Raw genomic sequence first — 25,621 nt, forward strand, 5'->3', positions numbered from 1 at the left:
CACAAACGGTTTTCCTTCATCTTTATGAACTACTCCAGACAAATTGAAACTTTGGAACAATCTTACTTTGACTACAGCACCTACAAGACACGTCTTCATAAATTATCGTTTTAAATGAGGTTTCAACTTATTAGCTATTAGTGCACTCACCACAAAACTTGCCCTGTGAAGCTGGTTGTTGAGCATCCAAACTCCGCTGAAGACTGTCAGTTTTATCCAGGCGCATCTGTTGTCACAGCTCATCCAGTCTGGCATTTTTGTACCTGTAATGGCGCTTGAGCTTAGCATTCTTCATCACTAACTAACTTTAGCACGCTAGCTTGCCTTTTACGTCAACAGAAAAAAGTTTGTCCACTTCTCCGGAAAAGCGCGACACTCCCCCTCTACTTCTGCTTTGTGGACTCGCGCCATTAAGAAGTGACGTACTATCAAAGCGACGCACTCAGTGTTGCATTCAAGTCACTTTACTAACTTATGTTATTTTCTCTATTGCGCAAAAATGTTTATTTTTGGGGGTATTCATGAATTGCATCGCGGGCCAGAACCCCCCACTCTAACAAGTGTTAATTATTACTGTTTTGACTTGTGTTGTGCATGATTCTGTACCCTCATTGTAATTTTACCCAGTACACAGTATTAGAATTCAGAGTATGTGTTACAACAACAAGACAAAGAAGAGTACTCATACAAATTTATTAAGTTAAAATGATGACAAGATGTACATAATAAAATTGTGTTTCATAAGTATCTTTTAAAAATAAACCCATCCCTAGGTCATTTTAAACTCCATTGTTCAAGCTTCATTATAATCATCAGACATGTAACAGAATTGAAATGTTTTTTAGGGTGCCTTTTATATGAAGCTTTTTAATTTAGAATTCACTAAACTTTATACAACCGTGAAAACAAATTATGATATTGTTCAAATTTACATTTACAATATAAGCATTACACTGACAACAGGAGGCATAATACTGCAAGTCTCTGTTAGGCTACAAGGTATTCTGTAGCAAACATGTTCATTTTATTCCACAAAATAAAGACAGATAAATAACTTTCCACATAAACAGACTATTGACATTCTGGCAAAAAGTGCTATTGCATTTGGTTTTTAAAAGATGTACGTATATTGCCCTTTATCAATCACTCTGAAGTACTCATCCTCATCCCTCACAATCATGGGATTCAGAATAGTCCCAACTGATTGACAGACATCAGAATGTGAATTGTGCTCTTCACGTTATAGGGATTGGTACACATTTATGCATGGCTTATATGGTTATGGTAAAGGATGACCTACTTACTAGATCTTCACATTCAATTTCACATCATATGCAATGTCTATAGACAACTTCAACATTATAGAATTATAGGAAATCAGTATAGAAATAGATAAAGAATATAAGGATATGTTACGACGGTATTTCAAAATGCAAAGTATGTAACAAAATAAATACAAATTGATCCAAAGACAAAAATTTGAAATCTGTCTCTCAACAAGACCAACTTTTTACATCTCCATAGTTTACAATCATGAAGAGGCCGAACATTTATGACACATTAGACAACACAGTTATTCACTAACACACAGAGATTTACAAGACTAAACTTGAAGGATTGATAAACTGCAGCATAAAATACAGATTTGTTTACGAACACAAAGAAAGGACATGGACAAAGACACACCTCCATCTTCCTCATCTTACATTTCTCACCTTGCACAGTTGTGAAATACTGTGAGCATTGTATGGAAAGAAAGGAGAGATGTATAATTAGTAGATATACTAAGCATGTTGTCTTGTTAGAGGCAGTAATATTCTTAGTAAGATTCTTTACTTAAGTAAAAGTAGCTCTTTACCTAAGCGTACTGGTGTCCACACATAATCTATACCCAGGAATCATTGAATTTTAAGTTACTGTACATGTTCATTTCCTTTGTATTTGAGTCGAAAGGATGCTGCTTTTGTAATTCATTAAATATTTTAAATCCATTTTTCATGCCAACACAACACTAGCTAGATTAGCTAGTGGTGGAGTGGTTATGCTGTATATTCAACAATGCAATAAGTCTCACCATAATGCTTTGAGGTCTTTCTCAAACGCCTTAGCTGTTGGCATGCCAAGTATTTCCAAAAGAACCTTTGGACATTTCATCTGTGATATTGATGATGGGTATTCCTCTGTGAAAAGAGAAGCCACACACGTCAGAATTTACTCTCATCTTTACGCAACAATTTAATAAATGTAACAAATTACTTGTGAAACAAATGTAATATAACGTACTTGTACCCCTCTAATGGCACTTGCACTACTCCCTCATCTTCTGCCACTATACTCTGCTCCTCCTCCTCCTCCTGAGAGTTGAATAAAACACAGGTTAAATGCATGTGAATATTCATAAAATGCAATTCAATCAGCAGGCGTGTTGTGTTGAAACAGCACAGAGCTATTCGTTTATGAGAACAACAGCACCTCTTCAGCATCCTCAAGCTTCTTCTTCTTGCTCTCTGGCATCAGGTCATCCAGCCAGCTCAGCTCTCTCTTGGTAAAGAAACAGTCCATTAGCTTCCTGATGAACACGAGAGCCAAGACCTGCAGAATTGATACACAGGATTGAAACATCACAACAATCCTATGTCCTGATAAAGGAGGAGTTCAACGTGTTATTTTTAACACATGTCTGACACTTGAGCCCTGCTGACACTTAAATTAGCTTTGTGTTGAAACTTATGTTTGTTCCTTTGTAATGGTGCTGCAGATGATATAATTGGAGTGTTTACACACCATCATGGGAAAGACAATGGCAGCCCGAGAGGTCTTGATGACCCAGAGCAGAATCAAGCAACTGAGCTGGATGATGGTGAAGAGGTGCACCTTCCTCAGTGGTACATGTCGCAGGTAGATGAAGTCTGGCTGGTGCTTCGCTGGCATACCAAACAGTCTCACACGGTCAAACAGCTGGAGAGAATAGACAACTCTTAAACCTGCAATGACTGACTTTTTTGGCCACTTGGGGAAAGCGAAACAAGTTGTGAGCACAGTATTGACCTCAGTCTGTGGAGGTAATTCCCTGCCAAAAAATAAAAAATACAAATGAATGCAATCCAGTACGCATTCTCTTTTATCTCTAGTTTTGGTCTCCACCAACTCCTGAGAGAAATAATTTTGTCTCTTTAGCTGTTAAATGCTAAACTGTGTCCACCAGCTCGTCGCTAACTTTGTGTCCTGTTTGGTGCTGAGCAGGTAATTTTCTGTGGACTTTTAGAGCTTTTTCTTTTTATCTGATATCAGTTGCCTGCAAAAGGATTCAGATTGGACCAAACAGTAAATTTGAGGGCTGGACATTTAAACAAGGAGATGAAACTCACTATAAAGCTATAAAGGCGAGAAGAGCTGCAGACTGAGGTGATAATTCTCTGGAGGATCATCACTATGAGTAACACCTTTCACGTTGTCATTGGACACACTGTTGTCACAAAAAATATTAATCAGACCAACTTTATATTATCTACCTTCATAATGCTTTTTGAGACGAGTGACTACAATTTATGCACAAGTAATGTAAAAGATTCCTAAATGTGACAAACCCAGAGAGAATTATCATCCAACTCTGCAGCTTTTTAGCATATTTAAGGTCATCGTTTTGGCAATCTTTTCAAACAAAGAAAGCTCTTAAAAACTGACAACATGCTGCCACCCCAGCATCAAGCTGGTGCCCAACCACAAAGCTGAAAGATGTTCTGTGTCTGCCGGGTGTTACTACAACAGACTGGATCTCCTGAACAGCATAGAAGGACACCTGTGCAATAAAAATCTTTTTTTTCCCAAAAGCAATTGTCTTAATTTAAATATAATTTTCCAACCCAATAATAGAAAGTACTCCAAAGTGAAGAAAATTCAAAGTAAACAGGGCAATTAAATAAAAGTCAGGTGTTCTGTAAATGCTGGGAACACACTGGAGGCCAATTAACACTTTTTATCTGGGCAGCAAGACAATATGGAGGCGATTCCCTTTCATGGCTCGGTGAAAATTAACAGTCTACACAGATTATCCAGAACGTCTACAAATTAAAACTTAAACACACGGAAGAAAGCTGTCTGTCTAAGCCTCAGGCACGCAAATAATCTAAAAAGAAAAAAGTTTCATAATTACAACTGCAATTCCGCACAAGTCCTAAAGTATGTGGTATATGTGGTATAATGAAAATCTAATTTTGGGAGTGCAGACCACCATTCTCATGCCTGGTGTGAACATTAAGACTGAGAAACAAAAATAAGCAATAAGTAATTTACTGTGATGCAATTAACTGGCAACATCACTTACCTTTAGAAAGCTCAGACTCAGTGTCAGTCATATGAGGCAAGTGTTGTATCCTTATGTTTCCTCGTGTAAAAAAAGATGCATTAAATACAGCCAAATTCAAATCATGTTACCTGAATGCCTTTGAGAGAAGATGCTCCCATGTAGAGGAAGACTCCATACAACACAGGCATGGGAATGAACTGAAAGCAAATAGAAAATATTATGTCAGTGTCTGTTTTGTTTCAGCAGACCTGCTGCACTGCACTCAGCAATTAAACCAGGAGCATTACATGTCTTCCGGATTAATGAATAATACTGGGAGAATAACTTGGTAATTGACCTTCAGCATGGATGTCATGAAGACAGAGCAGCCCATTAGGGTGAAGATCATGAGGCCGGTAATGCGTTGCTCTCTGATGCCGAGGAACTTGGGCTGCTCCCCAGGAGCCGAGCACTCTGACTCGAGTTTCAGGCTGTTGACGTGGGTGATGGAGAGCACGGTGGCTGCTACAAACCAGGGCAAGCCCATCAGAGAGCACACACCGAGCATCACCCCCACCATAAACAGATCCAGGTGGTACCCACAGCCTTTCTGAAGGGAGAAAGCACCAGCACATTAAGATGAAACAGAGAGATTTTGAAGCACATGTCTCCAAGATGGCAAAGTTCAAAGCCAGGACATGAGAGTACCTTGAGTTTGTTCTCCTTCCTGTTGATGATGACAGCCGTGATCTGCTGATCCATGAAGATGAGGATGGTACAAAGCAGAGCTGGGACCACTGTTATGACAGCGGTCCACCAGGGGTTGGGCCCCAGCGGGTTGATGAACCAACCTCGATCATCTCTGGTTGGCTGATTTAGCAACAAAAAGATTGTCGTTCGTTACACTTAATAAGCAGCCTGTTGAAAACTGATGACGTTACTTTGCAACTTGTTTGATAAAATCTGCCAAACAATTTCTTTTGTGGACGAGCTCACCTTAAATACGCTGGGAACCTTTAGTTTAGGGGAAGGGATCCCTAAGCCGTAGTCAACTAAGACCATGGTTAGGATGGTGAAGAAAACAGCAAAGTCACTGATGATGGACCTCACCTGATGGAGTGAAAAACATGCAAAAATACCAATTCAGTGTTGAAGTTCCATTTATTTTACCCAACATTATCTCAAGCATAAAGCAGGACTACTTTTCCAATTGTCAGTTTCTGTTACGCAGTACCTATATTTGACCACTAGAGTGTCCCACTGCACTATGCTTCATTACCAAAGTCATGTTAAGCAGCTGCAGTAGCTTTGTCATCCTGCTTGGATCATAATGCTGTAAAAGCTATGATAATGTATGCAGGATAGTACCTTTGTGGGGAAGTAATTGCTGAACTTGAAGTCCTTGAGGAAGGCAGACATGAAGACGGTGGAAAAAAAGAGGATGACACACCAGAAGAGGACATCAGGAACGTAGGGCCCATGAGGGCCGCAGGCACTGCCCACAAACTCCCCTCGCTTTTCAATACAATCCTGCAACAACAGGTAGAGGGTAGATATTTATACTCATCACATGATTAGCAATAAACCAGCATCAGCAGATTCTAGGTTTCCACAAACATGGTTTATGAACATCCACAAAAAACTTAACTGAGTGCAAATTTTTTTTGCTTTTATAGTGATTTGCAATGAGTAATCCAATATAATCCAGCCCACATGCCCTTAATCTCCTCTGTTCAGCTTCCTCCATCTGGGAGAGCATGCCACTTTAAGGTGGAAAACCTAAATGTTCCCTTTTCAGTCTGTCTTTGTGGAACTCGAAAATTCCTATTAATAGGAACTATTATTATTCCTATTATGCATAAAACCATCATGACAGATCTGTCTCTTTTACTTTGGCTACTTTTCTAACCCAAGTTGCCTTGGAGGGTACCTTGACCTCCAGCGCTTCCCAGTAGATTTCTGAGGCAGTGACATTGTTGATCTCCCAATACTTCAGGGTGCCGTTGGTGGGGTCAGAAGGCTCAACACATGAACATCTGTGGAAGCACATGAACATCTGGGTGACTAAATAATCCCTCATCTGTCAGGGATTTACAGTACCTCCAAGAAATGTACTCGGTAATTATTCTCTTTTTTTTTTTTTTTACACCACTTTAAATAGCATATTGTGTGAGAGTAAGTGTCCACATACGAGTACATGGTGAGTTTGTCCAGGTTGTTGTTCTTGTTGAAGGGATAGTGCTCTCCCAGGTGGAGAAGTTTCTCCAAGGCCTCGTAGATGAAGATGATGCAGATGAGTGAGGCAAAGGCTTCCTCTGTAAATCGTGTGATGTAACAAACCAGGGAACTGGCGTCTGTAGCAACCAGCACGATGCAAAGGAAAGCTGTCCACAGACCGATACAGGATCTCAGGGACAGATAGGACAAGCCATACTCCCTAAATGGAGATAAAACTGGAATATATCACTGCGGGATGTATTTGAGTTCAAAACACATCATATATAGATTATTTAATGCTTGTAATGTGGATGATTGGAGGAAGTCATTATGACAATGAAATCAAATATATCACAACACTTAATGATCTATAGTCGGCCAGATGTTTGAGAGGTGGTTTGTCCATGATAAACATCAGATAGTGCTATCACAAAATTATGTAATGTGTAGATTAAAGTCACTGTTCATTGAGAGAGATGATTTATGTGTACAGCCACAGAAAATGAAAACATACTTGCAGAATTTGAACAATATCTTTTCAAAAACAAGCACCGGCCCTGTGCTGCCCAGAATGGTGAGGGGCTGCCCGGCAAACAGGGAATAGGCTATTCCAGTCAGTGAGGCTCCAAACAGTGACTCAATTGCACTCTGGGGAATGGGAAGGGACAGAGAGATTATCGGTGGACGGTCAGTTTAAAAATCGTAACCATATTGAGCGACAGCAGTTTGTCTGGTTAAATGTACTGAGAGGTGTGTACAGCAGTGTACAGATAGTCTCAGCAGAAGATCGCGAGCATTAAGAGGAAAGGGGAATGTGATTTACTATGCGTCCTTCTGTTGCCTCGCCCAGCAGTCCTCCAAAGGTGATGACAGGGGACATGCAGGCACAGTAGAGGAAGAGGAAAGAGGCCACACACTGTAAACTGCAAGCATCAGTGTAGTCGGACAGGTAGTGAGGTGCCTTGCGCTTGATGTCTAGAAGGAGACCACCAAACCACCTGGAAATATGAAAAAGAAGTTTCATTTCATTTATTCCTGATGTTCAACTCTTGAGTATGACAGGCCTCTATGATGGAAAAGTCTAGCTGTAAATAGACATCTCAAAGCAGGATGTTTCTATGGAAACCACTTCATAACCACAACTACAGACCAAGTTTACACACACGCAGCTACACAGCATTACAGTGTGCATTTTGCAGAGGAGTGAGATTATTCAGTTTAAGTCTGTGTACATTTAAAAAAACAATTATAATTTATTTGACATATTTTACATTTATTTACCTAAAATTGGTCCACGTGCCATTCATTATTTAATGCTCTGTGTCAACATTAATATACTTTCTATTAGACACATTTTTTGAAGCATTTAAGTACAAAGTATTTACAACATTTTTTTTAAATAACCCAGTTGAAGAAGCACATTTACAAAATCCCATATATCATTGAACTGCATTGTAGGCTCCCCCTATGCTCTTGAAATATTACAAAACATAACAACATAAGTGTAGCGTGAAGCTCTGTTAGAAGTCTAACTATGAATACATTTTCAGCAATAAAATAGTGAGTATAGTGAGTTGGCTGCATGCTGCATGAACCACTTATTTATTAAGCATAATATTTCTTCATCTCCATATAAAGACTTCACACACTCTACACTCCACGTTCTTTCCCTTTGTGATTTCCCACCTTCCAGTGCGCTGCAGTTCTGGACCCCCGTGGCCGCCACTGTCCTCTTCCTCTTCGCCCTCTACTAATCCATTTGGTAAAATGTTGCTTTTCTTCCTCTTCTCCTGTTTAACAAGCAATCCACAGCAGTTGGGTACTTTGAAATAAGTATTATAAGTATTATATTATATTAAAAGTATTATATTAATATAATAATAATAATACTTTCAAATTCTTAACAGTCAGACATCACAGAAATCTGAAAGAGAAAAGGCTAAAAGGCTAAATTCCTACTAACCTGAGAAGGTACATTCTTTGGTGGCTCTATCCGTATGGATGGGTCCCACTCTCCTGGAGGCAGGACTGTCACTTGATCAAGGAATTCATCAATCCCAGCAATCAGATCATTGCGGTCTTTAGCTTTATAGGCAACATCATGGAAAACCTGCAGACAGAAAAATATGGAAGGCCGATTAAAGCTGCATTCCCGACTCAAACCTTGACTAAGTGCAGTGCAGTGCACATGCTGCACTGTACATGCAAGCCTCATCGCTCCCATTACAACTGACATCCTTCAAGATTCATATAGAGTTTATACTTTACAGGTTGGTGGATTTTTAAATGCAGGACTGTCTGCCAACCTTAACTGCAATCAAACAGACAGGCGCAGTCAGACTTGTTTCTTTGGATGAGCTTAACTCCATGCAAACACGTGCAGAACATCCCATACAAACACAGACAGAGCCAAGGGCAGAATATTCACACTCACCAGGAAACAACAGCGTTAACCACTGACTCACAATTCCTCCCTATGAAATATGCAGTTTCATCAAATCTACTCATCCCAAAGAGTGTACAACTAAGTTTGGAATTTGTCAGAGCCCATCTTTTCGTTAGTGTCGATGGATGGCAGCCTAAATCCCAGACAAAAAGGAGGACATGAGGGCTGACTAATTGCCAAAAGCATGTCATAAAAGCTCTGAGCTGTGCTCATGCTGAGAAATGTTCCATCACTTCAGGAATTTGTTGAGTTCTGCTGGACTGTGAATTTATGCAAAGTGTCTGCAGAAAGTCTGAGTACGACATCCGGTTGACATTCAAACCAATCCGCCCTATTTAAAGCATTAATGAATAAATAAACTCTACAGCTAACATGGTAATAAGGTGTTCTTCAGTGGCTTCTCACCTCATCTGTCATTAGTGTTGCAATGGACCTTCCCATTTCATGATACTGGGGCCCTCTGCCCAAGGGCCCTAAAAGAATAAACAGAAACCTAGAGGCAAAAACAGATATTTTCTGTCAAATCTGCATCCAAACTTAGATAAATGTCAGGGTTCAGCAAGACGAATAAGACATATTTGTGGCAGATTTAGTCGAATTAGCCTGCAGTAACCTTGTGGCGATGGGGACTTCTGCCACCCCACTCAGCAGGACCGCCGGTGCAAGACGGACAAATGCCGCCACCGGCTTGTTCAGAAATTCCAGCTCTCCCACTAAAACGTTACACGCCTCAGCCCCTGCCGGGATCTTCTTCATGAAATGAAGGTCTATCTGCAAAAGGACACAAAGTGCAGTGTTAAGAGTGTCATTAAAAGACCATGACACCCTTCTCTGAGTAGCTTATCGTCTAAGCTGCTTTGACCCAGACCGTGCTTTGATAAGTAGAAAAATATCAATTATGTTCGAAAGTGCATTCTATATATGTCATTATTTCGCCCTTTAATCCTCACATTACACTCCAGATGAAATGGTTTTAGTGGATTTTTATCTAAATATAGTCTGGCTACCAAGGCTTTGTGTGTCATAGGACATAACATTCAAATAAGTCACAGATGCGTTAAAATGAAATACAGGAAGATAATTGAGACATGGATGTTAGTTTGACAAGCAGCATAAGAATTCATTAGGATGGAGTATCTTTCATTTCCTATAAGGATGATGGCTGAAAAAAGCTGACCCACAAGATGATCCCCTTACAGTAGCTATACAGCATCTGCGTTCCACTCGTCCTTAATGCAGAGGAAATGTATTGTACAGCATCTTCTGGAATATTAAAGGTGTTGCTTTTTCAGCGATAATTATGTGGAGTTGACAAGTGTTGACTGGAGTGTTGTTTGTTCCTTCATCGAGTTCATATGGCTGCAGGGCGGCTGTTCAGAACCATCCAAAAGAAAATTTTTGATATATTGATTCTTTGTGACTTTTATAAACACTGATATAGAGCTGTTTTTTTAATCCTCACAGTTAATACAGATTATTTTTATCAGTGTGCATCCAGTAAATAATAACATGCAGATTAATAAATCGCTGCTGCAGCCGTGTTGCATTAAACTGTAAAATTGGAGATAAGATGTACATATAGGAAAAAGGCTGCCGTGCATGATTTAGTGCATTCAATTCAATAGTCCACCAAGTAAGCAGAATGTGCTTTATATGCAAATGCATAGTGAAAAGTGTAAACAGTGAAACAGTTCAAATAATGATCTTGACAAAAGGTTAAAGGCATATACATTACAGGGGAGGATTTGATCTTGCTGTGTGTGGTTGTCATGTGGTTATCATCAGTGCTGAATGACTTTTATGATACTTAAAATGGTTATAATCCTAATCCCTTACTAGATGACCGTAGGAGCAAGGGATGTATTTGGGTTGCATGCCTGTCACTCAGTCACAGGATAGTGTGTGTGTGTGTGTGTGTGTGTGTGTGTGTGTGTGTGTGTGTGTGTGTGTGTGTGTGTGTGTGTGTGTGTGTGTGTGTGTGTATGTGTGTGTGTGTGTGTGTGTGTGTGTGTGTGTGTGTGTGTGTGTGTGTGTGTGTGTGTGTGTGTGTGTGCGTGCTATATTAAATCTTTATGACTTTATATTTTGTTGAGTATTCTATCTATGACAGTCATCATACAGTATTTTACATGGTGACCTATTTTTTTGCGTGTAAAATCTTACTTTGCAGTAGAGTAAAAAGTGCAATTGGACATAGAAGCGTAAAGTAGTATAAAATGGAAATAAAGAGCTAACTTTCTAAAAGAGAAACACAGTGCTGTATGTATTACAGTGCAGCTGAACAGTGTGTGTACCATACCTTGCTGAAGTCCACACAACTGTTATCTCTGCTTGCGTCCCCTTTTCCGTCTGGACCGGCTAACTGAGACTGGGAGGAGGTCATGTGATCTGGATAATCCACACAGGAGAATTATGAATCACTTCCAAAACCTTCTCAGCATTTCAGCAGCTGATGATTTCACTAAATATAATGAGGCTGACAAAGTCCACAGAATATCTCTAGAAAGGGAAATCAGGGTGAGGATCACACACAGATCACAAAGGCCGGCTTTCACAGGTGCTGCTGAGGATAAAAGCACCCAGATTTTCATCACGGTTGTTGTCTCAAAAAATCCAGGCTCATGTTAACGTGATTACTGCCAAGCTGCCTGACAGGTCTGGCCTAATTTCTGTATGCATTAAACAGCAGGGTCAAAAATTAACACTAATTATAGTGTTTAATGCGCTCACAAAGCATGACGTGGAGCTTATCTGAGATTGTTGCTTTGAAATTAGCTTGAAAATGCCACAGCAGTGAAATTAAATTGTTCATGATGTGCCACTAAGATTCCTAGTAAACTAGAAAATGATTAACAGTTTGGTGTGTTCTGCGTAACTAATTTTGTCATGTGGAGTGTTGGCAAACCTGAAGCTTATGAAATGTAGCTGGCAATGATATAGGCAAGTAATGCTTCCAATTACAAGCCAGTCCTGGACTAAATTTAGCCCAAATTTCAACCAAATAGTTCTTGTACTGTGAAGATCAACAGAAAACAAATTTGTATATTTACAGAATGTACTTTTGAACGTTGTCTTTTAATCTTAGCTCAACCACTTCAACCCAACAAAAGCAGCCTATTTCGCGTTGCCAGTATCAACACAAATCATGAGAATACTCCCCTCTACAATATGTTATTTAAGTATAAGCTGGTGAAGGGACAGGGGCATGCTGTATAAACCAGCACCTGTTGACTTCAGTGGGGCTGTGGCAGGTGGGTGGGCAGATGGTGGGTGGTGGATAGAATCGGGAATCAAGAAACGATGGGAACATACGCAAGTTCGGACCATATGCTTAAAGGACACACACACACATATTGCACAAGTATCCACACTTAAACACTGCTGACCAGATTCATAAGAGAATCCGGTAAAGCAGTGGTTCCCAACCTTTTTGACCCCCTCAGATAAAGTTATATCTACTTCCCCTTTCTCACAGTTTGCATAAAGCATGTCAACATGTTCTCACTCCAAATTCATCACATACAGAGGTTTGGTCAGGACCCCGTGGTGTCACTTTTTAAGGCACTTGGTACCCCTTGGTACATGCAGGGTAGTCCACTCAACTTCTACAGACAGTCCGTTCTCACTCCCAAAGTGAGAAAAGTCTGCCTGTGGAGGAGTTGGAGTGATTGGATGAGTCAAGCACAGATGACCAGGTCTGTGTCCCATGTGAAACCAACAGGGAAGTAAAGGAACAGATTCAGAACATACTTACTTTAAGCCAATCTGTGATCTTTTCCTAAACATAACCAAGTTGTTCTGATGCCTAAACCTAATCAAAGACCTGTCTCAGAGCATCAGCCATTGTTCTCAGCAAGCTTTATTTTGAAAGTCTGCCGTGAACTTCAGCTCTGCATGTTGAAAAATGAGGCTAAAGTGGTACCCAGTGATACCAAAGGTGCCTGACCAAGCCTCTGCATGTGCCAAGTTGGGAATGACAATGTGTTGTTGTGACCAGCTCAACCAAAGACTGATTTTTCCATCTCAATTTAGAAAAAAAGTTAATATACATGTTGCATAACAGAAATGTGTTTTCTGTTTTCCTATCCTGGTAATCATCTCCTGTCCCCTCAGATGTATCTTGCAACCTCCAGGTTGGGAACCATTGCAAATGAAGACGGTACCACCTCTTGGATTTTCTCACCATGCCTGTCCAGGTGGAGCTCTGATGCCCGTCGGCCCATGTCAGCAATGGAGCGCACGATTGGCAGGCGATTAGCCAGCTTCTTCTGGTTCTGGTGATGGTGCTGCTTCAGCAGCGTTTCCCGCACTTTCTTTCTGAGCTCATCTCCCAGTGGTGAGTATAATTCCTGGTGGTCCAAGACCATGTCTAAGATAGACACAGACATGCTATTTGGATTCATGTTAAAAAAAAAAAACAGTGCTTCAAACAAATGAAAGTACAAAGTCACAGTGTTAAGACAACAAATTTTCCTCCTCAGGTGAGATGTAAACCAAAAGGCAAGGTACAATTCAAGGAAATGTACTTAGAAATGAGTCACCAATGGAATGTTTTCTAAGTACAGAGGTTCTACGTTGCTGAAATTGAAAACAAAAAAAAACCTGTCACCTGTTGAAACTGTTACCTGCAATCTCCTCTATGGTATTAGCCCTCATGTCGAGCAGCACGGTGCTGTTGATGATGCAGCTTCGCAGCTCAAACAAGCTGTGTAGGGACAGAGTGGCTACATAGGGTTTACTCCATCGTTCTCCTCCATCCTCAACGTCCTCCTCGAACTTCAGCCACCTGTAACAGGAGTTGAGTACCAGTCAGGAGAGGAGAGGCCAGCAGACGACAAACTGGCCAGCCATCTGTTCGAGCTGCAATAACAACGCTCACATTCTGAGTCCTTCTCCCTGCACATTTAGCTCTAATACATCTTTCTCTCTCTCTCAGTTTCGCTCATTTACTCCCCTTCCTTATTGCCTCTCATCAGGGTATCACTATAAATAAAATATGTCTGATTTACCATTTTAACAGAAGACCATAATTCATCTGCTAAATAAATTCTACATCTTGATTAACGCTGACAATTATCAGAGGAAAAAAGAAACAAACAGTCGATTCTCCTCGCAATTATACCAATGAGTTGCAATTACTTAATGTAATGGGAACACAGACATTAGACACACAGCTACATCTTTCATCAGTGTAAGTGGGATCATGGGCATGGCCGGTCCATTCAATCAGAGCTTTCAGTAATCACATGCAAGTCATGATTGTTTGTAGACGCTACGTATGAGTCGTGACAGCCTGACAGTACCTGGCACTTTCCCTCCAATCAGAATCTTCTCCTTCTCTCACACAGATTTCATCCATCTCTGTGAAGAGGTCATGAGGAATATGTTCCTCATCATCATCCTCCGTGCCCAGCAGGAACTGCACTCTCTGGCTGGGAGTGTCTGGGAACGCAAAGAATTACAGTGAATGGTTGGAATACAATAAGTATCTTAAGTTAGTGAGAGATAACAGGCATAAATGCTATTTGTCTCTGCTATAATGCAAGCACATTCATGGAGATTACCATAAACAGGAGACTCCCTTCCCTCCACCAAGGTGAGGGCCCGGTTGCTCATCCTCTTCTTGTGTTTGTTTCCATGGTGACGGTGCCTGCGATGGCTGCGGTGCCTGGTACTGCCCAAGGGGACGTGGACCCCGATGTAAAGAGTCCTGTGACCTGGGGACACATCCCACACTGGTTAGAGGAGGATCAACTGCAACCTGTGTGTGTGTGCATGTGTGTGTGCGCGTGTGTGTGTGCGTGTGTGTGTGGGTGTGTGTGTCTGTGTGTGTGTGACTGAGGATAGGGTTACAGGTTAGGTAAGGTTAGGTTAGGTGTAGGGTTAAGAATAGGTAAATAGTGGTTATGGTTAGGGTTAGGGTAAGTCTCCAGGAAATGAATGTAAGTCTATGTAATGTCCCACAAGTGATAAAAACACAACATGCGTGCGTGCGTGCGTGCGTGCGTGCGTGCGTGCGTGCGTGCGTGCGTGCGTGCGTGCGTGCGTGCGTGCGTGCATGTGGTTGTGTGCGCTTTAAGAAGCTTTACAGATAATCATTATGATTTCACTGATCATGGTTTAGTACTTCTTTGTGTTACTCCATTAAGCTTTATATTATTTATTATGTGTTTCTGCTGCATCCTGAGTGTTTTTACTGTGATGAAGTGCATCACAGATAATATGTATTAATATAATACTGCTTACTGCTGCTATATAATGCACCATGCCTCAGTGAGCATCGAGTTACTACCACCTGTTACAGCTGAACAATCATTAACAAACTATCAGGATTACCTTGCCGACATAAAAATAACATTGTTGGTTTTCTCATGATGATATTTGACAATAATAGACACAAAACAACAAAGAAGCGGCTGATGGAAAAGATGATTCACAGGGATAAAAGGTTTTTATCTTTCAACAGCTCCTTTTACTGAAAAATGCATTGAAACAACCACAATTAATAATGCCTAGTTCACTTCTAAAAATATCAACAGAAAGAGCAACAAGCCACAATAATCTACCACACCACCTTCATGAAAGCACTCTCTTAGTAGCCTCCTTCATAAATAATCATGTTGGCCCCAATAAAGCATGAGATAAAATCAGATATATGCATCGTGATCGGTGCAAATAAATGTTTCTGTAATGTGTCAACTTGACACATAAAAAACATGTCCTGATATAGTCATCTTTTCCCAGACAAACAATAATAGATGAATCAATACGCGTTCAAAATGAGCTCTAACCAAAATGAAACAGTAGTGAAAAAATAGTGGTCTTCGTCAGCAGGGGCATCTGATTTTTAGTGTGAAAGTGTGAAAAGTTGCAGCGTACTGGCGATAAGTGATCTGATATGCAGAAAACATTACGACATCGTGTATGGCATGAAATTAGTGTGATCTAGTGAGATTTTAGCAGATAGTACAGTATCTATACAATCCTCTTCATGAAGGCAAAACATGAAAGCATATTGCGTGACTTGAGTGCATATGGCTATGACAAGCAAAGTGTTAACTTACACTTCAAATACATGTTGTGTAAAATTTAACGTTGCAGTTACATAATAATGAGAGATTTATGTTTGTGTCTACTGTTTGTTGTTTGTAAATTAGTGTGCATATACTCATGGCTCGCTGCTGTGTGAGATTTGTGTTGCCTGGTTGTTCGTTCAGCTATCGTTTTTACCTTCAAAATGCATGTATGCGTGTGTGTGTGTGTGTGTGTGTGTGTGTGTGTGTGTGTGTGTGTGTGTGTGTGTGTGTGTGTGTGTGCGTGTGTGTGTGTCCATGATTGTGTTTGCGCAGGTATGAAACAGCAAGGGAAAGAGAAAGACAGAGAGAGCATGTCTGTGTTTGCACTCGTACGTCAGCCCACTCAGTTCACTGCAGTATGACATGAAGATTCAGACAACCCCATACAGCACATACAGTGATCTCCACAATGATTGGTACAGCTCTGCCAAAACACTGGGTGAGATGCGTGACACAAGCAATTAATTAAGATTTTCTGGAGCCAAAAAAACATTAGTTTTTTAAGTTTAAATCCAAAACATCTTCTGAATACTGTCAGTCAAAAAGCACTGGATTAGTTACGAACAGAATTCTCATATGTTTTGCACCACTTGCACCAGTTTTTATTTGACAGTTTTGTGGTTTTCTTTGCTGTTGAGCTCTGGAAATAAGCTGCAGAGAGCCTATAATTAACCCGAGAAATACTGCATCGAGCCTTGAAACCTTTTACTGATCAAATAAAACTGTATGTTCTCAGTTAAGGTGTCATCTAGTATCTTATGGCACGTTGTTTGCTAACCTACTAAAGCAATGTGTATTAGCCCTCACACACAACAGTCATGCATAAGATGCACCCACACTTAGAGTATCTTGCTGTACATGAAGTCTATCTGCATTACGGCCATATTTGATAAATGACCATAGTGGCTTTAAAACCAAAAAGCTGTTTTGTTCTGGCCTTTAGTTACCCAAAGTCACTCAGTCGCATTGTTTGTATCTTTGTTTTGATTGTCCACCTTTTTCAGCGGTTATGAAATTATTGATGCAAACTCAGCTCACCCACAGTTTTCTAACTCCCACTTTGCTCTTCTCTTTTAAACTACGAAATAGCTGTCAAGAGGAAAGCAGCAGTTGCAAAGACAGAGTAGGCGGACTCAGCTGCACCAGCCTTTCACTGCTTGAAGCGTTTTGTTATCCAGATGCATTCAGTGTCCGTTCGTGTACCTTCCAGATCCTCCTTCTCAAAGTTGGTTCCCTGTTGGGATCGCGTTCCTCCTCTGTCCACCACAGCCTCGTCATCACCCCTCTGTTGGACACACAGATGCACACAAACGCATATTCAACATTATAATTAAACATTATTCAAAAGCACAGTCATTAATTACAGTATCTTATCAACTGCACAATGTATCCTGAACATCACATGAAATTAACTGTTTGTTGACTCAGTGTCACCTCACAGTTGAGGGCATTATGAACACATTATCCAACCAAATAGCACAGTTGGCACAGATACTAATTGCACCAAGCTTTTCATAATGGGAACAATAAATAACCCACCCACAATTAAAGATTCACTTCTGTACAAGGTGCTTCCTTTGCTCTGACCTGTACTATTTTGTTAATGGGACTTGAACTCAAAAGGTGAATGGCTGCTTGAGTTTATTTACAAAAAGTTTGATGAACTAAGTTCATATTCTCCTTAACTGGCCTTTTGCTTTTTTGTTTTCGTTTTGTTTATCCATCGTCTGCCACCCACACTTATCCAGTTACAACACTTCCAGGTACAAAGTCAATTAGCAGTTAGCAGTTAGATTTTGTGACAGCTCAACAAAAGACCTGCAGCAGGACATGCAGTTATTGCTTATAGAGGAGAAGAGCACATGGATCTGCCTGATGAGAGTCAGATCACTGCGAGAACCAACATTCTGTGGTGTGAATGTCAGCCTGCTTATGTAATACTCGTGAAAGAAGATGAGAGGGAGTAGGTGGTAAGAGGGAAAACCAACAGACATCATTATTTGTCAGTACGGGCAGAGATAAAAACTCTACTTTTCAGCATTGCGCTTCTTTGAATCCGAAGACCAAGATATTCTCATAACTCGGTATGAACGTTCACAGCTATATTGCACAGCCTAAAACAATGAATGAGCACACTAATGAGGGCGCTAGGCAGCAGAAAAGTGCCATAACCAGCATGGAGAGGCTGTGGTGGGGTAGTGTGAGGTCACAGGTCACCACTGTAATTCTTCAGTCAACGTGCAAGATGAATGTCCGTTATGGTGAAAACAGGAAAAAGCTGGAAATTTGAGGCAAATCTGTGAAGAAGTCAACAAAATCTGACTATGTTTTTTTTTTTTTTAATCTAGGTTACTATTATTTCATTGGATTAAAATTATTGATGTATGAATGTGTGAATCTGGTACATGTGGAGCTAATTTACATTATTTTCTGATGCGCAGCTTAATCCATAAGAATGTATCATCATTTATTGCTTTATTTATATTCTATATCAATAATCTCAGTCTGTAAAGTAACTAGTAATTAATGTTGTCAATGTTTTTCTTGCCTTCCAAGATGTAGTCGAGTAGAAATTTAAAGTAGCATAATATGGAAATACTCAAGTACCTCAAAATTTTACATCAGTACAGTACTCAAAGTACGTAAATGTATTTAGTTACATTCCAACACTGGGGCAAGTTATGAAGATTTTCTTAAAAAGCTAATTGCGAGCTCTGTCTATCAGATGTTTGTTGATGGGCAGGTAGACTGCAGTGGATTTGTCTGCTAAAAAAATTAGCCCTATCTGGCACTAACTCATTCAGTGGGAGACAGTCCCAGAGGGTTCCATAGAGAAGCTCAGAGAAGCAGCTGTGCACTTCTGCGCCTTGCAGAAAACATCTCACTTTTCATTTCGGTGCCCATGTTAACAAAGCAGCTGCACAGCCCGCACGAGCAGCACAGCTCGCCTATTTTTTACTTTCACATTTCTCAGCAAAAATAGACCATGACAATGATCTGCTGATAATGACGAGATATAAGGTATTCTTACCTTATCCATAATACCATGTTAACATGTTAATATGCTAAAGTTAAGCTGGCTGAGAGAAATTCAGTCACACACAACTGTGGTGCTTGATTGAAAAGTCAAAGTGTTGGACTGACGGACTCAACGCCACTGCAGAGCAATACAGGTAGTGTGGTTAAAAACAGATTGTAATGTATTTACATTTTACACTTTAAGCACTTAGCTGATAAAGATGTAATGTATATATAATTTAAGAAGGAAAATCACCACCAAAACCACCATTACTACAAACAATTATCAAACAACGTTCAGATCTACTGAACAACCTGTGAAAAATGTGACATATAAACACTGCCAATATTTAGACACGATTACTTATCGGAACTGGGCACCGTGCTGTTGTTGATTAGTGCACCAATGGTGTGGACTTAAGAGTAAAACTCATTTGGCACTGTCATTTACTGTAAATCCAAGCAGCAACAGCTGGGATTGAGAAAGCAAAACAAACATACAACTGCCTTTACTGCTGGACAGAGATCTGCAGGATCAATCCTGTCTGCTGGAAATCACAAACAGATTCAAAGCACTTACTACAGTAAGTATTTTTACCCGGAAAGCTTGCTTGATATGACCATCTTGACCGCCAGTTGACCATCAGGGCATTATGATAATGAAGGGCACTGCTGTTCACAGATGCAGTGCCACATGGGCCGACCAGGCCACAGGGCTGATGTTCATAATCTGTCTACAAATATACAGGACATGGATCAACATCCCTGCTCAGATTAAACTGCCAGTATTTGTTACGAACACACCAGCCACATAAGACCATATTAATTCTGCACTGTGCTCACATACAATGGTTACATTACTAAAAACTGCCCCACAGTTACAATCAATCACAATTTTCTACAATTGGTAACGCACATTTTTCAGTATTGACTTCACTGAGATTTCAAAACTCTTCACACAGTCTCACAACAAGTCAGTGTGGACTTAACTGTGGATCACTTTTCATTTCCTCGACACAAAATGCATTCAATGACCACAACTTTTAAAATTCATGAGCTGTTTCCTCGCTCGAACTCTGTGTAGTGACACTCCAGTTTGCACATGTTCGCATACTATTTTCAAAACCGTTAACATTTATGTTCAGACCCTGACATAACATAAAATTACTGTAAACTGGACTGCAGCTTGCTACATTCTGCAAGATCTTTATTTCTTCTACCTCTTCTTCATCTCTTCTACTTCTATTCTTTTAAGGAGCACCTGTAAAAAAAAACAATTTCCCCCGGGATCAATAAAGTCTTAAGTAGACGCATTTATTCCTAATTAGGAGCCACAACCCCAATTCCCCAAAAAGTGGGAGCATTTTTGACACATACTCAGTACAAACATCTAATGTTCTACCTCATCATCACTGATTTTTTGTAAATATCTGCTTATTGTGAATTTGATGCAGCAACTTGTTTCAAACAGGTTGGGACAGGAGCAGCAAAAGACTGAGAAAGATGCGGAATGCTCCAAAAACACCTGTTTGGAACATTCCACAGGTAAACAGGCTCATTGGTAACAGGTGAGAGTGTCATGATTGGGTACGAAAGCATCCTGGAAAGGCTCAGACACTCACAAGCAAGAATGAAGCGAGGTTCACCAGCTTGTGAAAAAGTACATGGCCAACTAGTTCAAGAACATTTCTCAAAGCACAATTGCTGAGAATGAAATAGTTAAGTCATTTCAACATGTACAATATGTAATTTCATCAAAAGATTCAGAGAATCTAGAGAAATATCTGCGCATAAGGATATTACTACATGGGCTTTAGGACACTTTGGAAAACCTTTGTCAGTAAACACATTTCGTCGCTGCGTCTACAAACACAAGTTAAGACTCTACGATACAAAGCAAAACCATATGCCAACAACATTCGTCAACATCGCCAGCTCGTGTGAGCCTGAGCTCAAAAGTGTGCTGTGGTCTGATGAGTCCATATTTTTCGTATTGTTTTTAGACATCATGTCCTCCAGGCTAAAGAGGAAACGGACCACACAGACTGTTACCAGTGCAAAGGTCAAAAGGCAGCATCTGTGATGGTGTGGGGGTGTGTTAGTGCCCATGGCATGGGTAACCTGCACACCTGTGAAGGCACCATGACTGCTGAAAGGTAAATACAGGTTTTGAAGCAACGTGTGCTGCCAGGTAGATGTCCCTGCTTATTCCAGCAAGACAATGTCAAGTCACATTCTACAGGTGTTACAGCAGCATGGCCTCATGGTAAAAGGTACCAGACCGGCCTTTCAGTTTAAAACTACAACAATTAGTGTCCTCATTTCCCAAACGATTAAAGTTTTGTTTAAAGAAAAGGTGATGATACACAGTGGTAAACATGCCCTGTTGCTGCAAATTTTGAATGAATGTACATTTACAAAAAACAATAGAGATTATCGGTTTGACCAATAAGTCTTTGCATTGTATTCAATTGAATATGGGTCCAAAAGGATTTTCAAAATGTTGCATTCTGTTTTTATTTATGTTTTTCATTGTGAGCCAACCTTTCTGGAATTGGGCTTAGATGACATGGAGAACCTATTTTCATTCCTTGATGACCTCCATGAAAGACTTGTGCCAGGTGAAGAAAGGTGGAATCCAGAAGGTTTTGTAACTGAGTGGGGAACAATGTGTAAGGTGTGTAGTTTTTCTATTGCATAACTGGAATTACTTCAGTTTCATTTAGTGGGCTTGGAATTACTCTTTGCAAAAATGTAAACCAAATAAAGCATACTGCAGCATTTCTGTGACGTACACTGTAAGGCAGCACAAACCGTCCTTTTGTTTTAATGGGATTTTGGTTTATGCTAAGCAGCTTAATTCAAAATCCGTAAAGACAAAAGTGATGTGTGATCAGTTGTAAGAAAGTGGACTCAGTGTGTAGAAATATATGTTACCAATGATAAATTGCAATATATTCTCTTCCCAGCAGGAAACCCATCTCCAAAGCAGGACTTCATATAAGTGCACCTCAAGTCCACTTCAACCAACTCCCATGATGGTTCTGTACGAAACCATATGAACAGAGTCACACGCAAAGCTGTTTGGTGGGTTTGATGTTTTTGTGCCATTTAAAAGGGGTTGATTGAACATAGAGATGCTAGGATGTAACATTAACACATAACCACGACAGATCTACTCACCAACAAAATCTTGTTACAGGACTGGCAAACTGCACAGCTGAAGTGATATCGCAGGATGTGGCACATATTTGGATCTGATCCCTACAGATGGCTGTGGCATTTTTGGAACCATCAGTGGCAGCAATATCATTAACTGCACAGGCTTTCGTGTGGCACTGTAATCCTTAAATGTTTCTGCTATAAACTTCAGCATCTCTAAGAGGACACATTAGTAGCCTACTACATTTATTTAGAGATGCTTTGAGGTGTTTTAGCTTTGCGCTCTCGCTCTGACAGACTTAATATCTGCATCCATCTTCACACTGCAAGACTGAACAGCAGTGGTCAACAGGAGGAAGCTCTTTTCCACTTTTTACTAGGATTTTACACCCATGTTGCCCTCTGTGAACCACATAGTTCCCTCAATCAAACAGTACTGTACACCAGTAAACCAGTAAGTACATCAGCCATGATGTTACAGCAGTGAAGAGGACCATCAGGTCTTGTCCTACCTGTTTTTTGAGGAGCCAAGGAGCCTCCAAGAATTCGGAATGCATGAGCTTTTCCTCTGTGTCCTCCACTGTATAATCAGTGCAACGCAGTCTGAAAGCTGAGCTCTGCAGTGTAAACTCCTGCTGCCCCGCTCACACCATGCCTGGTAGCCGCTCCTGATGCTCTTCTGTTGTGTCAAACAACTGTAATTTTGATTGAGCATCTATCGACAGAGCCACCAGTCTCTCATCGTGAGACTACAACCGTGACATCACTCCTGCTGCCCGGCAACATCTAATCAAAGACGAAGCTTGAGTCATACCGTGCCTCCTCTCTTTCCTCTTTGCAAGTATGCAAAGCAAAGCTAAAGATAAGCTTGTCATGCCGCTTGCTTGGTTACTCCATGCGTTTCTGCAGCTCCACCAGTGACTCTGTATTCTACCTGAACTCTTCTGATCTAAGAAACCTCAAAAATGTATGTTTTATGTGTTAGTTTTTAATTTTACTGCGATCCTCATAGTGACAGAAGCCAAAAAGTCCAAAGAATGTAACTCACCAAACTTCTACGCCCGACTGATGAGCCAAAGGAAGAATTGACCTGAAAGATAAAAAAAAAAGATCACTGTAGGAGGATTCATATATAAATATATGTATACAAACATAGGAATATTACATCGTAATCAATCTAGGGAGGAATCAGCCACTCAAAACACTTTCACAATAAAGGCTAACTCTCAAATGTTATTTTTAGATTCTTAAATCTTCAGTGACTTTTAAGGTCAGGTGGCGACCTCGCATTTTCAAACCCCGGCCATGTGGCTCTCAAAGCAGAACCAGAGCAGAGAAACTCTCAGTCTAAAAGCCTGTCTGTCTAAAACCTTCAGCTAAATGGAAAAATCTGTTTTGATGTGAACAGCAAATGGATAATGACAACAAATCTTCCCCAAAATGACCAAAGACCAGTGGGGACAACTAGCCCACGTGTCTCTGACAACATCCTGAGAGACTTTATTTTCTGTAAGATTTACCCGTTTCTCCAAAAAATAGTGTTGTTTTTGTGAGGATAACTGTGAGAGCTTACTGCTGCAGTATACATTTGTACAGTCTGTAACTGTGTCAGAACAGCTTGACTCCACCATACTTTTATGAAAACCTTAATCTATGTCACAGTTTCATTCCAACAATGACACAAGGTCACTTCTTCTTAATTTAGTGCATTAATGGCACATCTGCCATGACAGGGATCCTGCATACAGTACAAAGTAATGGGACATCAGTCATTCCACCAACAGCGTTTATGTTGCACAGTGAAACAGCGTCATTGCAGCATAAAAGCGGAGCCAGTCAAAATGTGCCTGCTCCGATTCAGAAAGTAACTTTCACATCACGCTTCCGAAGACTGAGTAACATTTCGGCTCACTAAAAATAGATTTCATCAATGATGCAACATCATGCTGCAAGCTGACATGCTGTCAATCATCTTTGAGAGAGCCATTTTCCATCGGTTCCTGCAGGTGAGCTGCAGTCGCTCAAAGCTCCACAGGTACTTCACCCCCCATGCATGAAGAGATATTAAACACCCTGCCTCCTGAGGAAACTGCACTTTTAACTTCATCTTTTGAACGTTACCATCACTCTTCTAGCAGAGCACAGCACATAAATTCAACTTGGCAGTCGGATGAAAAGGCTTCCTGAAATATTCATCCACATAGGTAAATATTTGTCCCCAGAGATCATTGCTCTTTACCGTCGGCAGCAGCGGCTCTATCTGAGCCCCTTGGTCCGTGGTGTCCATCTTCCCTTTCTCAGCAGTGATCAGAGAGCTGGAGCAGAGACCTCCGCTGTGTGTAATCCCGGCAGGTGTAGCAGTAAGTGAGCGACCACACAGCGGTCACATGTTTATGTTGATCGTCGCTCAGCGGCGCGGCAGTGATTTGAGCCTCTCGTGCTGTCCTCGTTCATTAAACATGCGCGTGTGCGCCGCGTCACTCATCAAGCGTTTAACCTTTGCTTCAGACGTGAGCAGACTCTCGTCTGATCAGCAAAACCAGCCATTTTTGTTCTGTGTGAAATGTTACTGGAGGTGTGCAATATGTCATTGCAAGTTATATAACAATTTCACTGCGGTTTTTATTAGACTCGGTGGGGATAAGATTACTCACGAGGACTATTTTAAGCAGAAAATGCTGCACTCCAAACTGTCCTGTCTGTCCTATTGTTTTCCCCCAGATCTTCCAAAATACCAGGTAAGAACTCGTTGGTGTGATTTCTCATAAAATCCTCTTGACGTTCACTCCCCAATTCACTGATCTTGCGTTGGAGGGTGTCCCATAAAACCTAAGCTGCTTTTCTGAGTCTTCTGTCAGCCTTCACATGAACTGAGCAGAGGTGTTGCTGCTGGATCAGCACCCCTCTGCGGATAAACACAAGACAGCTCAGAGCAAAGGCAGAAACCCAGGGATCGTCCTCAAGTTATGACATAAGAAGTGATGAAACAATAAAAAGGTCAGAGAGACACATTTAGTTTTGGGGTGTAATGGCAGAGCAATAAAAACACGCTTGTGATTTAATATACACAATAAACCCTTCTGGATGATGAGGGTCTCTAACTTTAGACCTGAAACTTCTCAGAATCTGTATCTATCAAAGTATTGCTAAAAGACTAAATATACAGGCTTTCACCCTTTGGAGGGTCCTACCCGATACATCTGGGTGTAGGATGTGTCCATGCATTAAGTCTATATAATGATGAGTGTTATTGATAAGATAAGATAAGATAAGATAAGATAAGATAAGATAAGATAAGATAAGATAAGATAAGATAAGATAAGATAAGATAAGATATAGCTTTATTAGTCCCACAGTGGGGAAATTTCAGGCATTACAGCAGCAAAAGTGGATAGCAAACATGGATAGCATGCATGA

At 40.6% G+C, this 25,621-nt stretch overlaps 1 protein-coding gene across 2 annotated transcripts; it reads right to left on the bottom strand.

The window, feature by feature from the left end:
• Positions 1 to 677: 677 nt before the first annotated feature.
• On the bottom strand, positions 678 to 25,128 carry slc4a10b (solute carrier family 4 member 10b). Of its 2 annotated transcripts, XM_070976756.1 has the most exons (26): positions 24,444 to 25,128; positions 23,253 to 23,294; positions 17,228 to 17,309; positions 14,513 to 14,665; positions 14,252 to 14,390; positions 13,574 to 13,734; positions 13,132 to 13,317; positions 11,248 to 11,336; positions 9,562 to 9,719; positions 9,354 to 9,441; positions 8,466 to 8,612; positions 8,189 to 8,292; positions 7,326 to 7,500; positions 7,017 to 7,150; positions 6,477 to 6,722; positions 6,216 to 6,321; positions 5,654 to 5,815; positions 5,282 to 5,395; positions 4,994 to 5,155; positions 4,644 to 4,895; positions 4,435 to 4,503; positions 2,785 to 2,958; positions 2,473 to 2,592; positions 2,284 to 2,354; positions 2,075 to 2,180; positions 678 to 1,734 (listed from the first exon to the last, which is right to left on the bottom strand). In XM_070976756.1, the coding sequence occupies exons 1-25, from the start codon at positions 24,489 to 24,491 to the stop codon at positions 2,105 to 2,107; spliced, it is 3,258 nt and encodes a 1,085-aa protein (XP_070832857.1). In that variant the 5' UTR covers positions 24,492 to 25,128; the 3' UTR covers positions 678 to 1,734; positions 2,075 to 2,104. The 2 variants fall into 2 exon arrangements, with proteins under 2 accessions (XP_070832857.1, XP_070832858.1); XM_070976757.1 differs by lacking the exons at positions 23,253 to 23,294; positions 24,444 to 25,128 and adding an exon at positions 22,717 to 22,957.
• Positions 25,129 to 25,621: the final 493 nt, after the last annotated feature.

The sequence above is a fragment of the Chaetodon trifascialis genome, chromosome 12 (assembly GCF_039877785.1).
Source record: "Chaetodon trifascialis isolate fChaTrf1 chromosome 12, fChaTrf1.hap1, whole genome shotgun sequence".
Taxonomy (NCBI): Eukaryota; Metazoa; Chordata; class Actinopteri; order Chaetodontiformes; family Chaetodontidae; genus Chaetodon; species Chaetodon trifascialis.